This window comes from Culicoides brevitarsis, chromosome 2, assembly GCF_036172545.1.
Source record: "Culicoides brevitarsis isolate CSIRO-B50_1 chromosome 2, AGI_CSIRO_Cbre_v1, whole genome shotgun sequence".
Classification (NCBI taxonomy): domain Eukaryota; kingdom Metazoa; phylum Arthropoda; class Insecta; order Diptera; family Ceratopogonidae; genus Culicoides; species Culicoides brevitarsis.
Window position 1 is genome coordinate 28,609,269 of NC_087086.1, and position 14,427 is coordinate 28,623,695.

A 14,427-nucleotide genomic window follows, 5' to 3' on the forward strand; every position below is an offset into this window, starting at 1 on the left:
TGACAGCTTGTCATTCAGTTTTGCCGACTGTCAAGCCACCAGCTGCCCTGAATCACAATCAAAACAAGAGAAAAAAGTGAGAAAAATCAAAAATGAGTTCGTCGGATGAGGATTTTCCGGATGACTATGTCATGTATTGCAATCGCGAGGACTGGTCTGATGTAAGAAATTTCATTTTTTCATGAGAAATTTATTTTTTAATGAATTTTTTCACAGGTAACACCCATTCCGCAAGACGATGGCCCAAATTCCGTCGTAAAAATCATGTACAGCGATAAATTTGTGGATGTTTATGATTATTTTCGGGCCGTTGTTCATGCCAAAGAGTATTCGTTGCGTGCTCTCGGGCTCACGGAAGACGCTTTACGGCTCAATGCTGCCAATTACTCGGTTTGGCACTACCGACGGGACATTTTAAAAGCTTTAGACTTGGATTTGTACGAAGAACTAAACTATGTCGAGGAGGTAATCATCGATAATCCGAAAAATTATCAAGTTTGGCATCACAGACGCGTCATTGTCGAGTGGTTGAACGACCCCAAAGAGGAACTCGAGTTCACGGCGAAGATTTTGGACATGGATGCGAAAAATTATCATGCCTGGCAGCATCGACAATGGGCCATCAAGACCTTCAACTTGTGGGATGACGAGTTATTTTACACGGACAAACTCATTTCGCAGGACATTCGGAATAATTCGGCGTGGAATCAGCGATTTTTTGTGCTGCAACACACGGGCTTCACGGAAGATGTCATCGATCGGGAGCTGCATTACGTGATGAACCGGATTAAGATAATTAAGAACAACGAGAGCTCCTGGAATTATTTGAGGGGTATTTTGCAGAGAAATGAAGGTGGTTTGACCTCGAATCCGGATGTCGTGCAGTTTGCGGAGGATTTGTACGCGGAAGGAGTTCATTCGCCGTATTTGTTGGCGTTTCTGTTGGATGTTTATGAGGAAAAATGTCTTGCCAACTTGAAAGCTGAAGATTTTGCCGAGACTGAAAAGAAGTTTTATGACATTTGTGAAAAGTTGGAGACGAAATTCGACACGATTCGAGCGAAATATTGGCGATATTTGGGCGAGAGCTTCAAAACGAAGGTCCTTGCGGCGAAAGTAGATGTTTAAAAAGTGTTTTTTGTAGTCAAATAAATCCCATTTTTACCATTTAAATATTTGTTTTGCTTACAAAACATGGAAATTAGCGGTAATTTTTTTATTATTATTTCAAAATATTTTTTAATAATTTTTTTTTTTTTAATTTTTAAACTTCTTTATTTTTTTTTAATAATTATTTAATATTTTCTAAATATTTTTTTTATATTTTTAATTTCTTTATTTTTTTTAAATAATTTATTTAATACTTTCTAAATATTTTTTTTTAATTTTTAAAAATTTTTTATTATTTTTTATTATTATTTTTAAAATATTAAAATAATTTCAAACAACATAAATATAATCCAACACTTTTAAATTATTTTTTAATATTTATTACTTTAAAAATTTTTTAAAAGTTAAAAAATTTTCTTTTAACATTTTTATTGAAATTATTTTTTTGAAATTTAAAAATTATTTTTTTTTAAAATTTTTTTTGGGAATTTTTTAATTTTTTTAAAGTTAAATTTTAAAATTTATAAATTTTTAAATAAATTTAATTAAACATTAATTTGAAAAAATTACAAATAAAAAATTAAATGATTTTTGATTTTTTTTTCGAAAAATATAATTTTTTTTTATTTTAAAAAATATTATTTTAAACATTTTCTTTTAAAAATATTTTTAAAACAAGAAGATATTTCTTTTAAATATTTTTTAATTTTTTTGTTAAATATTCTTTAATAATTTTTAATTATTTTTTTTCTAATTTTTTAAATATTTTCCAAATATTTTTTAATTCTAATTTTTAAAATTTTTTAAAATATTTTTTAAAATTTTGATTTTTTTAATTTTTTAAAAATAAATTTATTAATTTTTTATAAAATTAGGTAAAAAGTTCTTTAAATTTTTTTAAAAATTAAAAATAAAAATTTTTTTTTTATTTTCTTTAAATTTAAAATTATTTTTAATTTTTACTTTAAAATATTAAATTTTTAAATACCTAAAATTTTTTAAAATATTTTCTTAATAATAATTTTTATTTCTTTTTATATTTTCAAAAAATATTCTTAAAATTTTAAAATATTTTCTTCAATTTTTAATATTTTCAAATTAATTTAATTGATTTTTATTTTTTTGAATTTTTTTAAAAAATATTTCCAAATTTAATATTTTTTTTAAATTTTTAAAAATATTTTTCAGGTATTTTTTTAATTTTTTTACAATATTTAAAGTTTTAATTTTTTAAATATTTTTTTTACCATTTTTAGCCATAGTTTCTTTGCGATATCTGGGAATTTCTTGTTTTGACAGCAACTTGACACTCGACGTTACGTGTTTATTGCATCAACTTTTCACGTTATCACTCCACATGAGCATTAATTCGGGAGTTTAAAACATTTTTCGAGCAACTTCTCGCGAAATTACGTAACACAAAAGCACCGCGATGTTGGCAAGTCTTCGCATAACGCGACCAGCAACCCTTTTGTTGCGCAGCACAATCTCGCTTCGCCCAACATCGAGGCCCTGCAGCACAAAAGAGGAAGAAAAGAAGGAACCTCTGTCGGAAACGGAGCAAAAACTCGCCGAAGAGGTCGAAAAATTGACGGTTTCCGTCGCAGAGTTGACAGAAAAAACCAAAACGCTCGACGACAAGTACCGACGAGCCCTTGCCGACGGCGAGAATCTCCGCACACGATTGACCAAACAAATTGAGGATGCAAAACTCTTCGGCATTCAGAATTTCTGCAAAGATTTACTCGTGGTGGCAGACACACTGGCGATCGCCACGGAATCCGTGCCCAAAGACGAGTGTGACAAAAATCCGCATTTGAAGAATTTGTATGAAGGACTCACGATGACAAAAGCCTCGCTCGATCAGGTCTTCAAGCGGAACGGATTGGCGATGATTAATCCGCTGAACGAGAAATTCGACCCAAATTTGCATGAAGCGCTATTCCAGCAGCCCGTGGAGAATGTCGACCCAAATACCGTAGTTGTAGTCAGCAAAGTAGGATATAAATTGCACGAACGGTGTATAAGGCCAGCTCTCGTCGGAGTTTCCGTGGCGAAGCAATAAAAAGTTTTTTTTTAGAATAGAAAAAGCCTCGAAAACAAAAAAAAACATCGGATTCCGTTGATTCTACAGTTTTGTCATGTCAGTAGGAGAAACGGGACGATGTGAAAAAATTAATGTGAAGGGAGATTGCTTTGGGAAATGACATCCAGTGTTAATTTAAATCATCGTTAGCGACTAAAATATTTGAATAAAATTGATTATAGAAGTTAAAAAGTGATTTTTTTTTCTTAATTTTTCAAATGAGACATGAATTTTAAGAAGTTTATGAAATTTTTTAAAATTTTGAAAAATGAACATTTTCACAAAAATATACTTTTTCACTAAACCTATTGAATAAAATAAGACAAAAAATTTTTTTTTTTTAAATTCTTCAAAGCTACAAAATTGCAAAAAAAAATTTATACCAAAATTTGTAAAATTTCTAATTATTTAAGAAAAATTCCTGCTAAAATGTCTTAAAAAATCAATTAAACTAGGCTAAAAAAATTTTTTTGAAGCTTTTGCATTAATTTTTAAATCAATTTCGTAAATTAAAAGAAAAATTAATATTTTTAATTATTTTTTTTTTAATTTGGATATTTTCAGGCAAATCCGTTAAAATTTTAAAAAAATCCAAAATTTATATAAGAATTTAATGATTTTATAAAAAGAAATACAAGTTCAATAATTTTCGAAAAATATTTTTAGAGAAGAAAATTCTTGTAAAAATATCATTTTCAAAAGTTAAAAAAAAACAAATTTAAATTTTTGAAAATTTTTGAAAATACACTTAAAAACGGTCATTTTTTATGAATTTTTTAACTTTTTTTTTATTTTGTCTTATTGGATTTTAGACTTTAAAAATAGGGCATCGGACTAAGAATCAACGTTTAACATCTAAAAACGTTAAAAAATTGCAAACAAAAAATATTTAAATTTTATATTTAATTTTTATTTTTCCCCCCGAATTTTTTCGACAAAAAAATGGATATACTAAATTTATTTGCCTAAGAGACAATTGAGTATTTTTAACTAAAAATTTAAAATTGTCAAATTTTTTTATAGTACTTTCAGACAAAAGGTAAAGATAAAAAATTTTAAAAATTCCATAATTTCAAAAAATAATATTAAAATTTTGTTAAAAACTTTTATAGAAATTTTTATGAAAATTTTATAATTTTTTTAATATAAATATTTTATTTATTTAAAAAAAATTTAATATTTTTGTTCTTATAATGAAGCCAAAATATAAAAAAAAATATTTAATTTAATGAAAAAAAAATTAAGAACTGTACAAAAAAAAATTAATTTTTATTTTTAAAACTTAAAATATCGTAAATAAATGAGGTTAATTTATTTTAATTTTTATTTAAGGAAAAATAAAAATAACTTTTGAAACATGTTTCAATCATTATATGAAGCTCTTGAAATTTTTTGAAAACTCTTTAGAATTTATTTCTTTAACATAAAAATAATTTTTCATAATTTCTAAAAAAAAGTAATTTTTTACTTCAAATTTGGATTTTTTTCTCCATAAATCATAAACGATTTATCAATTCGAAAGATTTGATACTAAGAAATAGTTTAAAATAATAAAAACATTGATAAACGGTCTATTTTTACAAATCTTATTGGATGATAAGATAAGCATAGCAAAAAATTATAATTTATTATAAATAACTTGAAATTCATTAAAAAAGCATTAATTTTTTTTCGCATTCACCTTTTATTTGATTGCTGTATTTTATTTAACTGCATAAAAAATTTTTTAAACATAAACTGGAAATGTACGAATAATAAAAAATATGTCCCATCAACCCATTAAAGCCTCATTTTATCACTAAATTGCTTCCTTTCAACAACTTATAATTTCGCTTCGTTTTTCAACAATGGAACCAACTTTTGCGTCAACATGATATTTCCGGTAATCTTCAACTTTCCCTTCATAAAAGCTGATTGCGGATTCAACTTTCCGGTTGCAATTTCAACCAAATCTGAATCAGCCACCGTCAAAGTCGTGTCAATTTTGATATCTTTTGCATGTCCTTTGTGGATTTTGCCATTTTTCAGGTCTAAAGTCCATTCCTTGACGACTTTCCCGTCGTGCAAAATTTTGTACAAAAATACTCCGTTAACGGATTTGGCTTTTTCCGGTTGCGCGTTGATTTTATCTTGGATTCCGTTGAAAATGGCGTCACTTTGTAACGTGGTGCCTGAAGTTTTGTTCGCGCCAATGCCTTCTTCCTTCAGGAGCGGGAGTAATTTTTGCGTCAACATGATGTTGCCTGTTATCTTCAACTTGCCTTTCATGAATGCTGCTTGCGGATTCAATTTGCCCGTCGCAATCTCCATGAGTGTCTTATCTTCCACCGATAACGTCGTATCGATTTTAACGCGATCCAATTTGCCTTCGTGGATTTTACCGTTTTTCAGGTCTAAAGTCCATTCTTTGGCAACGGCGCCATTATCGAGAATTCTATACAAGAAAACTCCGTTAATTTTTTTAACTTGTTCCAATTTGGCGTCGATTTTAGCTTGCATCCCATCAAAAACGGCGTCACTTTCGAGCTTTTTCGCTGCAGTTTTGTTCTCAACGACAGATCTGAGGTCGACATAACCTCCAACTAAGACATCAGCGCCAGTTTCGAGCACGGAAGTCTTAAAAATGATCCGTGTTCCAGTGCGCCAGGTGTGAACGAGCAACGTTTGGCCCGGAATCACGGGCTTAGAGAACCTCGCTTTGACCGCTTTCAACAAATTTGCTTGATTTCCCGCGTATTTTGCTAAGATCGCCTTCACCGAAAGGCCCATCGTGCACAAACCGTGCATAATTGGTATCTTATGCCCGGCGATCATGGAAAAGCCGGGATCGATATGCATCGGATTCAAATCTCCCGAGAGTCGGAAGAGAGCCGCCGCATTTACAGACGTTTTTATCTCAATCGTGGCATCTGGCTTGGATTTTGGCTCGGCAACTGTGGCAATTAACTTGTCAGAGTCCTTTTTGCCGCCAAAATTTCCCGCTCCGACAACGAAAACGCTGCTCTGGGTACGAACAATGGGATTCCCAGCTAAATCTGACGTCTCGGCATTTACAATAATGACGGCGCCGGATCTTTTGTCAAGCACATCCGCGACATAAGCGTTCGTTTTTAACTCTCCTTCGGTTGGTAAAGGTCCAAGTACCTCTAAAAATTGCTCTCCATGGAAAACTTGCGATAAATCAATGTCTTTTTTCAGAGCTTTGCCCACGATGTCACTCGTTAAGGTGATCATGAGACCCGGTTGGATGAAATATGTCGGCAAGGGACCAAATCCGTCGTAATTTTCGTACAAATATCGCAAATCGCCTTCACGACGGACACAGGCACCCACTCCAAGTGCATATAAAATCAAATCTTTCGACGTGAATTTGAAAATATCCGAATATCCGCCATCTTGCGATGAATTTTTGCCTTTCATTTGTTGCAATTCCTCCAAAATGTTCGCTAAGTGTCCTGTAGCTTCAGCATTTGACTCAAATCGAGCTGCTTGGGTCATGTCAGTTACTTTACTCCATGCATCTCGAACATATTCGGGCGAGACATCGCTCTCAATGGAAGTTCTCAAAAACGAGCCTTTGCCACGAACAATATGAAGTTTCGTCGCCCAGCCTGCAGCACTTTCAATAATGCTTCCGTTGTCGTCGCACTCTTCGTGACACAAATAAACCACCACCGGAGCAATTAATTTCGGTTTCAGTTCTTTGAAGAAAATTTCCGGCAAAATTCCCTCCGTCATGCGAGACGCTGCTGTTGGAACTATGACGTTGCAATGAATGTTGTATTTCGCCCCTTCAATCGCCAAAGTATTTGCCAGTCCCACAAGTCCCAATTTCGCCGCCGAATAATTCGCTTGACCGAAATTTCCGTAAACGCCAGAGTTGCTGCTCGTCATGACGACTCGTCCGTATTTTTGTTTGCGGAAATAAGGCCAGGCAGCGCGAGTTGTGACATAAGCTCCCTTTAAATGGACATCATAAATGGCATTCCACTCGTTGTCGCTCATGTTCCCGAAACTTTTGTCCCGCAAAATCCCGGCATTGTTCACGAGAATGTCAATGCGCCCATATGCCTCGATTGCTGTTTTGATTATTTGTTCGCCATCGGTGACGGAATTGTAATTGGGAACAGCTATTGTTGCGAGAGATAAGCGATTAAATCAAAATATTATAATTATCTTGTGAAAAATTGAACTTTGTACCTTCTCCTCCCAGTGCTTTGATTTCAGCAACTACGACATCGGCTTGCTTTGAGCTACCTTCGCCGTGGAAATTTCCTCCCAAATCGTTTACCTTTGAGAAATTTTAAGGAGAAATCAAGAGAATTTCTAGAAAAATATTAAATTGAGGAAATACGTACGACGACCTTTGCACCTCTAGAAGCAAATAGCAAGGCATATTCCCGGCCCAAACCAGAGCCAGCTCCGGTGACGACAGCAACTTTTCCATCAAACCTTAATGCTGACATTTTTACAACTCTTTTTTGTTAATTTGATTTAATTTTATTAAAAGGTTTTTGGAGTTAAAGTAGGACGTATCAGCTAAGTAATTGTTTATTAGGAAAGTTGTGTTATTTTGACAACTCAAGTGGCAGTTTCTTCAACTAAAATGAAGTTGATAAGTTTTGAAAAATTATTTTTACCGTTATTTTTGTTTTTTATCAATTTTATTAAATTTTTATTTATTTATTTAATTTATTTATATAAAATTTATTTATGAATTTGTTCAAAAATCTCCTAAATTTTTAAATATTTTATTCTTTTCAAATAAAAATCTTATTTCAATTGTTTATTTTTGCAATTCACAATTTATTTTAATTTGATTTTTGATGTGAAGAGTTTCACGATTTTTGAACGACTAGTTCTTAAAAATAATTTATCAGAATATTTAGAATTTTTTTAGGTTGCTACGACCAACCAACAGTGTCGTTAAACACGTGTTCCTTCCCTTCTCAAAAAAAAAAAAAATTGTTTCAAAATTTAAATTTTACGTTTTTCTTGGTAAGTAATTTAGGCGTTTCCCTTTTCAAAATTGAATGAAAAGGTTTTACTTGATCCAGTGACACAGTTTCATGTTTTTCGTTTTTAATAATCACCAATAACTTCCTTGATCTTCGCAAAACTTTAAATATCATAAACGCTCTCGAAAGGTTTCTTAACTTTGTCAACGCGAATAAGAACTTTTTCACATGTAAATAAGTAAAAAAATTATTCGTATGTAGTTTGAATATTTTTCAAATTGAGAGATTTTCCTTGACAGTTATTACAATTTTTGGATACCAATAAAAATTGTTGAATGGATGTTAGCAACAATCAAAAAATAAGATTTTTTTTCGAAATTAATCTAAGATAATTATAAACTGTTATTTTTAAATGTTTAAAACATTTTAAGATGATACCATTTTTTCAACATGAATATAATAATTGAACAGGTAAACTTTTAAAAAAATTAAGTTTTAAATTTTGCATGAATAAAATAAAACTAACTTGTTGAATGGATGTTAGCAATTGGAATCCGTTTATCATCGATTTATTTCATCAAAATCTGAGATAATTTTGTTTTAAAAATTCGAAAAATTTATTGAAGAATTTAATTTAATTTTTTTTTTCAAGAAATTTTAAGAAAAATTTTACTTTTTTCTGTTTCATTATCGATGTCTTATGATATGAAGATCTTTGAAATCAAAAAAAAAAAATAAAGAAAATACCTTCCATATAAATAAATTGCAAATTTAACACTTGCATTGATTTTTATGCCTTTTTCGAGTATTTCTTCCAATTCTTCTTTGGTTTTTGAAGATTTTGCAGACATTCTTTTTCCTTACAAAAATCTTCAACCTTTTTAAAGAAAAAACAGAACAAAAGATGAAAAGAGGATCTTAGTAAACTTTTAAGGAAAACTTGCAAGAAAAAATTGTATAAAAAATTTATCTGAAATTGTATTTGCCATTTGATGACATGCTTCGATTTCCATGTTTTCGACAGTTTCCTTTAGTTTTTTTAATGACAGCTTGTGTCCGACACAAAATGAAAAATTATTGCCCGTTTCCGGATATGAAATAATGTTGCAAAATTGTCACTTAATTGTCCGTAAATTCTAATTTCTTTTCGAAAATTTCATCTTTTTGTCAACTGTGAAAATCTTTAAGAAAAAATTTAAGCAAAAATTTTTAAATAAATGTACATACTTACTGTTTTTACAAAATATTTATTTATTTTACAAAGAATGAAAAATTCTTCGAGGAAATTGTCTAACTTAAAATAGTTGGCGACGAAAAAAATAATATTATTCATTATGAATTATTTTTACGAAATTCAAGCAACAACAGTTAACAACTTGACAGGAAAAGCAACGCACTTTTTCTCCATTTTTTTCAATTGGATAATTTTCTGGAAAAATATCAAAAATTATTTCATAATAAGTTTTTAATTTTGTCGAAAATATTAATTTAATAATAAAATTTTTTGATTTTTGATTTTTGAAAAACGATTGGTATAGCTAAAAGGCAATTTAAATGATTTTGATGTTTTGTTCTTAACTTGATTTTAAAGCAAAAATTTTAATTTTCGATATTTAATGAAAAAACTTTTAAGTCACGTGACCAAAATTTTTTTTTATTAAAATTTTCTTTTTGTGAAATATTGTTTTGGTTTCAACTTTTCAAACTTTGAAAAAATTTCCTTTTCACAAATTTAATTGAATAAAAACGTAAAAATTGAAAATGTGAAATAAAAAAATCAAAAAAATTTTTAAATAAAAATAATGAATTTTAGGCAATACTAAAATAAATTTTTATTTTTTTACTGAAAAAAAATTTCAAACCAAAATTTTTACGAAAAAAAAATTATTTTAATAAACTCACCACTTTTCAAATTTCAATAAATAATTCACCACAAATTTTTTTTTCATCTTTCCTTCCATATGTTTATTTCTTTATCATAATTTGATCATATTCGATAATAATAATTATATTTTTTTTATATTACAAATTTTTTCAATAACATTATATTAATATTTTTTAACTTGTTATTTAATTTATCATATCAAAAAAAAAATGAGAACTAATTCTAAAAAACGAAAAAAAAGCAGAAAAAAATAATCTTATCGATTATTGATGACACTTAATTACTTTTCATGTTAATTTCAAACAATTTCCTATTTAGAATTTAATTTTTCTGTGCTTCAAAACTTAAAATCCACCAAAAAATATCATTTTTCGTATTTTTTTTTTACTTGTTGAGTTGAGTTCAGATTTGAAACATTTATTACGACTTTTGAGCCTTATTTTTATTACGTTTAAAAATTGATTTATTTTTTTTTTTCGTTTTTTTTTATTTCTCTACTCTACGCGACCCTATCTAATATGATGATATTTCTGCCTATTTCTCTAAATTGTAGCTTCGATTAAATGCAAAAATTTTATTTATTTTATGAGACGTACGTTTAATGATATTGTTTGCTTTTAATTCTAGAACACTGTTAGCTAGTAGTGCCGTTATTTTTTTGAAAGGGACGTGATTATTTTTTATTTAATTTATTTTTTAGTAATAAATACGTAATTTTTAGGTCCAGAAAGACTTTTTAATGGGAGAATACTCCGTTTTTGACACATTATTAGTTTAGATTAGATTAAAAAACAATCAAACAAGTTTTTTTTTCGTCTAATTCCTAAAAAATTTGTATACAAAAATTATTTTTCGCCTATTTTTCGTTACTTATGATTACTTTTTTTTTAGACTAAATTCTTACAAGGCACAAAAAATATAATTATTGGATAAATATTGGCTGGATTTTTGGTTCTTCTGGGAGCTACTAAGTGGGCAAGGATAACAATTTTTAAAATTTTTATTTTTTTTTAAGTGAGAAAGAGGAATTTGAGCACACAGAAAATTTTGTGGTAACGACTTTTTTGAAGAAACATTTAAATTATTTTTTTTTATTTGCTTTTTGTTACCGTTCGTTCAATTTATTTATTTTTTTTTTTAATTTTTTCGTCTGTACTATGGTAGTTTATGTAATAATATAATAATAACAGCTTATTATAATTTATTATTTTAATTGGGGCTTAATTTGATGTTCGGACGCTCTTAATTTAAATAACGGCTTGTTCGACGTAGTTTGCGGGCAGCATGCCAGATTTGCCGGTGCTTTCGACGCGTCCTGTTAGCCAGCCACCTTCGATCGGGGTCATTTCGAATATTAAATCGCCCTCCTTGAAGCTCACTTCGTCGTCGTCTTGGGCCTCGTAGGCGTAGAGGGCACGGTAAACGCGCTGAAAATGGAAAATTTTGTTAAAAAAAGAATTTTAGAAAGGAAAAAAGACTCAAAAAGTAATTTTGATGACCAAAAATAGCGTTTTCGTTAACATTTTGTAAAATATTTGAATAAAAAATATTTTTAAAATGTACTAAAAATAAGAAAATGACTAATTCGAAAGGTAAAAAATTTGAATAAAAAAATATTTTTAAAATGTACTAAAAATAAGAAAATGACTAATTTAGACATTTTTGAAGCCAAAGTTAAACAAAAATTTAATCAGAAAATTTTTTGAGGATCATCAAAAGTCATTAATTGACTGTAACTCTCGATTTTTAGGTCAATTTAAGACTAAAATCTGGAAAAAATTGAAACTAAGGATACCTCAAAAGTCAAAATTGGAAGAAAATTGAAGAAAAATCGACTTTTAAAGACCTTCAAAAAGGCAAAAACGGAAGAAAATCGTTTCCCAAAAATGATATTTTAGTGAATCGCGAGCAAAATTTAGTTCTAAAGTCAATAAAAGCCAAAAAAAAACTTTTTTCTTAAAAATTTTCAGTCAACGGAGCTTCAATATCAGACCTCGAGTACTTTTAAAGACCAATCTGAGCAAAAAATTGACAAAATTTGACTCACCCCCCTTCGTTTGATAGCCCTTGGATGTTAATTTAACGGAGCTTCAATATCAGAACTCGAGTACTTTTAAAGACCATTTTGAGCAAAAAATTTCCTCTTTCTAATAATTTTTAACTAAATTTGGCTCAAAAACCAACTTTTAATCCAATCTCAAGTCATAAAAACTCCTAAAAAGCCATTTTGCCCTTGGATTTCCCTTGAAAAATCAACTTACTTGTCTACTCATCGGCTTATGTTGCTTCGCGGCTTGCTGTTGTTGCATCTGCTGTTGCTGAATTTGCTGTTGTTGCTGCTGATAATAGACTTGCTGATCATAATATCCATTTCCGGTGTCAATTTCAGCCGTTCTTGTCCGATTTTGATTCATGTTAAGTGCTGTAATTAAAAAAATTTATAATTTTCTACCAAAAAACTGCTTTTTAAGGATAAGTTAGTACGGATTTTGACTTGTTAATGGAATTTTTCGAATGAATGAATGAAAAATGAATGATTTTTTGGGGGATGAAAACATCAAACTATCTAGCTAACATCGAAAAACTACTAAAAAACGAAAAAATTGTCCAATATTTACAACAAATGTGTATTTTTGGAGAGTTTTTGGGGAGTTCAAGTGTGAGTTTTGTTATTTTTTTGTTAAAAAGAAGCTTCTTACCGCCACTGCGATCGTTAGTAGTGCGATGATGTTGCATATGGGTGCGGGATCCATCGTTCAATGGATCGTAATCAGTGATTTTTTGTCCCAATGAGTTATTTTCGAGGTGATGGTTGTAACCGTTACCTGTCGTAGATGCGGGATACCCGCCTCCCCCATGGGCTGCCGTTTGCGTCGCATAATAAGCCGGTTGTTGTGCGTAATTTTGCGCCATATAATGATGGGCGCTGCTGTTATTCTGATACTGCTGATGTTGCGACGTCGTCATCGAAGTGCCGCCGTTGTTGTAAGCGCCGCCGCCATAGCCGTTATTTGGGGCCGGAGCCGCCGCATGACTCGCATGATGATTGTTGTTCGTGTAATTTTGCTGCGTGTTATTTGGATTTGGTCTAGCGTAGTTCTCGTATTGGTCGTAGTAGCGTTGCTGGATGTTCTGAGCTTGTTGCGCTTGATACAAGTTGCCAGACGTGGGCGGTTCGGGATGATGCTGGGCTGGCGGCAGATGCTGTTGTGATGAATTGTTTGTGGCGCTGGTGACGTTGTTCGGGGCAGCAACGACGGGCGGTTGGTAGTGCGGTAAAGATTCTGCAGCAAGTGTTTCGGAAAAGTATTCCGATTCATTGTGATCATCTAAGTTTTTTTTTTAGTTTTTGTGTGTTTTTGTATGAAAGTGTTGTTATTTTGATTTACAAAATGATTGAAAAGAGAAGAAAATAAATAATAATAAATAAATAACGATAAATAACGAACAAAATCTAAGAGTAAGAGGTTCAAACAACGGAACAAAAAGCACATTCAAATAATTTCTTTAAAATATTTCTTTAATTTCTTTCTACAAATAAGTGAATTTTTGAACTGATTTCTCTTGGCAGAAATTTTTAAGCCAAAATTAAAAGAATTTTTAATTTTTTTTTAATTTTCTTAAATAAATTAATTTTTAATATTAAATTATTGAATTAATTAAGTTTAATTATTAGTTTATTTAAGTTTTTAATTTTTTTTGAAAAATGAGGAAAAATTAACTTAAAATTAATTGAAAATTTTAGAAAATTTCATATTACAATATTTTTATTAATGATTTTCAAAAATGTTGCTAATAATTTACTTTTATGAAGTTAAGAGACATTTTTAACATGTTTCTTTTATTTAAATAATTTAATGAAATAAAAATTCAATAATTTGGTTCAATATTAAAGAAATGTTTTTTTCAATTAAAATTTTAGCTTTGATCGTTAAAAATGGCTGAAAAATATATTAAATTGCGTAAAAATATTTTTTTTTACCAAAAATTCCACGAAATCTCTTGAAATTAACCAAAAAATTGGGAATTTACTTAAAAATCATTTATTTTAATTTTAAAAAAAACTGATAAATTTTTCAGCTTTTGAAATTTAAAAAAAATTTTTTAAATGAAAAAAAAAATTGACAAAAAAATATTTATTAAATTTATCTTATATTTTTAATTTTATTTTAAAATTTTTATTTTATTTTTTAAATTTTTTTTTTAATATTATTTTTTAAAAAATTTTGATGAATTTTTCAGCTTTCGAACTTTTTTTGGTCTTTTTTCAATTTTTTTTTTACAAAATTTTTTAAAAAAAAATTTTTAAGAATTTTAAGTAAAAAATGTTGATAATATTTATATTTTTACAGCTAAAAAATCATTTTAATCGATTTTTGATCTTTTTG

At 29.2% G+C, this 14,427-nt stretch overlaps 4 protein-coding genes across 6 annotated transcripts in view; 2 read left to right on the forward strand and 2 right to left on the reverse strand.

The window, feature by feature from the left end:
* Positions 1-5: 5 nt before the first annotated feature.
* LOC134830052 (protein farnesyltransferase/geranylgeranyltransferase type-1 subunit alpha) lies at positions 6-1,167 on the forward strand. Its single transcript, XM_063843407.1, has 2 exons — positions 6-161; positions 217-1,167. Exons 1-2 carry the CDS (start codon positions 93-95, stop codon positions 1,126-1,128), a joined length of 981 nt encoding a protein of 326 aa, XP_063699477.1. The 5' UTR covers positions 6-92; the 3' UTR covers positions 1,129-1,167.
* A 1,254-nt stretch (positions 1,168-2,421) lies between these two features.
* LOC134829466 (grpE protein homolog, mitochondrial) lies at positions 2,422-3,184 on the forward strand. Its single transcript, XM_063842540.1, has one exon. The coding sequence runs from the start codon at positions 2,543-2,545 to the stop codon at positions 3,173-3,175; it is 633 nt and encodes a 210-aa protein (XP_063698610.1). The 5' UTR covers positions 2,422-2,542; the 3' UTR covers positions 3,176-3,184.
* Positions 3,185-4,853: 1,669 nt separating this feature from the next.
* LOC134830486 (peroxisomal multifunctional enzyme type 2) lies at positions 4,854-7,748 on the reverse strand. Its single transcript, XM_063843989.1, has 3 exons — positions 7,555-7,748; positions 7,397-7,487; positions 4,854-7,326 (listed from the first exon to the last, which is right to left on the reverse strand). Exons 1-3 carry the CDS (start codon positions 7,660-7,662, stop codon positions 5,018-5,020), a joined length of 2,508 nt encoding a protein of 835 aa, XP_063700059.1. The 5' UTR covers positions 7,663-7,748; the 3' UTR covers positions 4,854-5,017.
* A 2,527-nt stretch (positions 7,749-10,275) lies between these two features.
* The window catches only part of LOC134832646 (LIM and SH3 domain protein Lasp), a 214,399-nt gene continuing 210,247 nt past the window's right edge, over positions 10,276-14,427 (reverse strand). For 2 of the 3 annotated variants that reach the window (XM_063846742.1, XM_063846741.1), the window contains 3 exons: positions 12,739-13,368; positions 12,301-12,461; positions 10,276-11,466 (listed from right to left, as the gene is read on the reverse strand). In XM_063846742.1, coding sequence (XP_063702812.1) covers positions 11,287-11,466; positions 12,301-12,461; positions 12,739-13,368 — 971 coding nt within the window. In that variant the 3' untranslated portion in view covers positions 10,276-11,286. The remainder of the gene's footprint in view (positions 11,467-12,300; positions 12,462-12,738; positions 13,369-14,427) is intronic. The other variant, XM_063846743.1, reaches the window with a different exon arrangement.

Bases quoted from the DNA above. Each gene is read 5' to 3' on its own strand.
- LOC134829466 (XM_063842540.1), top strand. From the start codon at position 2,543: ATGTTGGCAAGTCTTCGCATAACGCGACCAGCAACCCTTTTGTTGCGC.
- LOC134830486 (XM_063843989.1), bottom strand. From the start codon at position 7,662: ATGTCAGCATTAAGGTTTGATGGAAAAGTTGCTGTCGTCACCGGAGCT. The intron at 7,488-7,554 runs GTACGTATTTCC...AATTTCTCAAAG, and splicing joins CTAGAGGTGCAAAGGTCGTC to GTAAACGATTTGGGAGGAAA. The intron at 7,327-7,396 runs GTACAAAGTTCA...TCGCAACAATAG, and splicing joins CAAAGCACTGGGAGGAGAAG to CTGTTCCCAATTACAATTCC.
- LOC134830052 (XM_063843407.1), top strand. From the start codon at position 93: ATGAGTTCGTCGGATGAGGATTTTCCGGATGACTATGTCATGTATTGC. The intron at 162-216 runs GTAAGAAATTTC...ATTTTTTCACAG, and splicing joins ATCGCGAGGACTGGTCTGAT to GTAACACCCATTCCGCAAGA.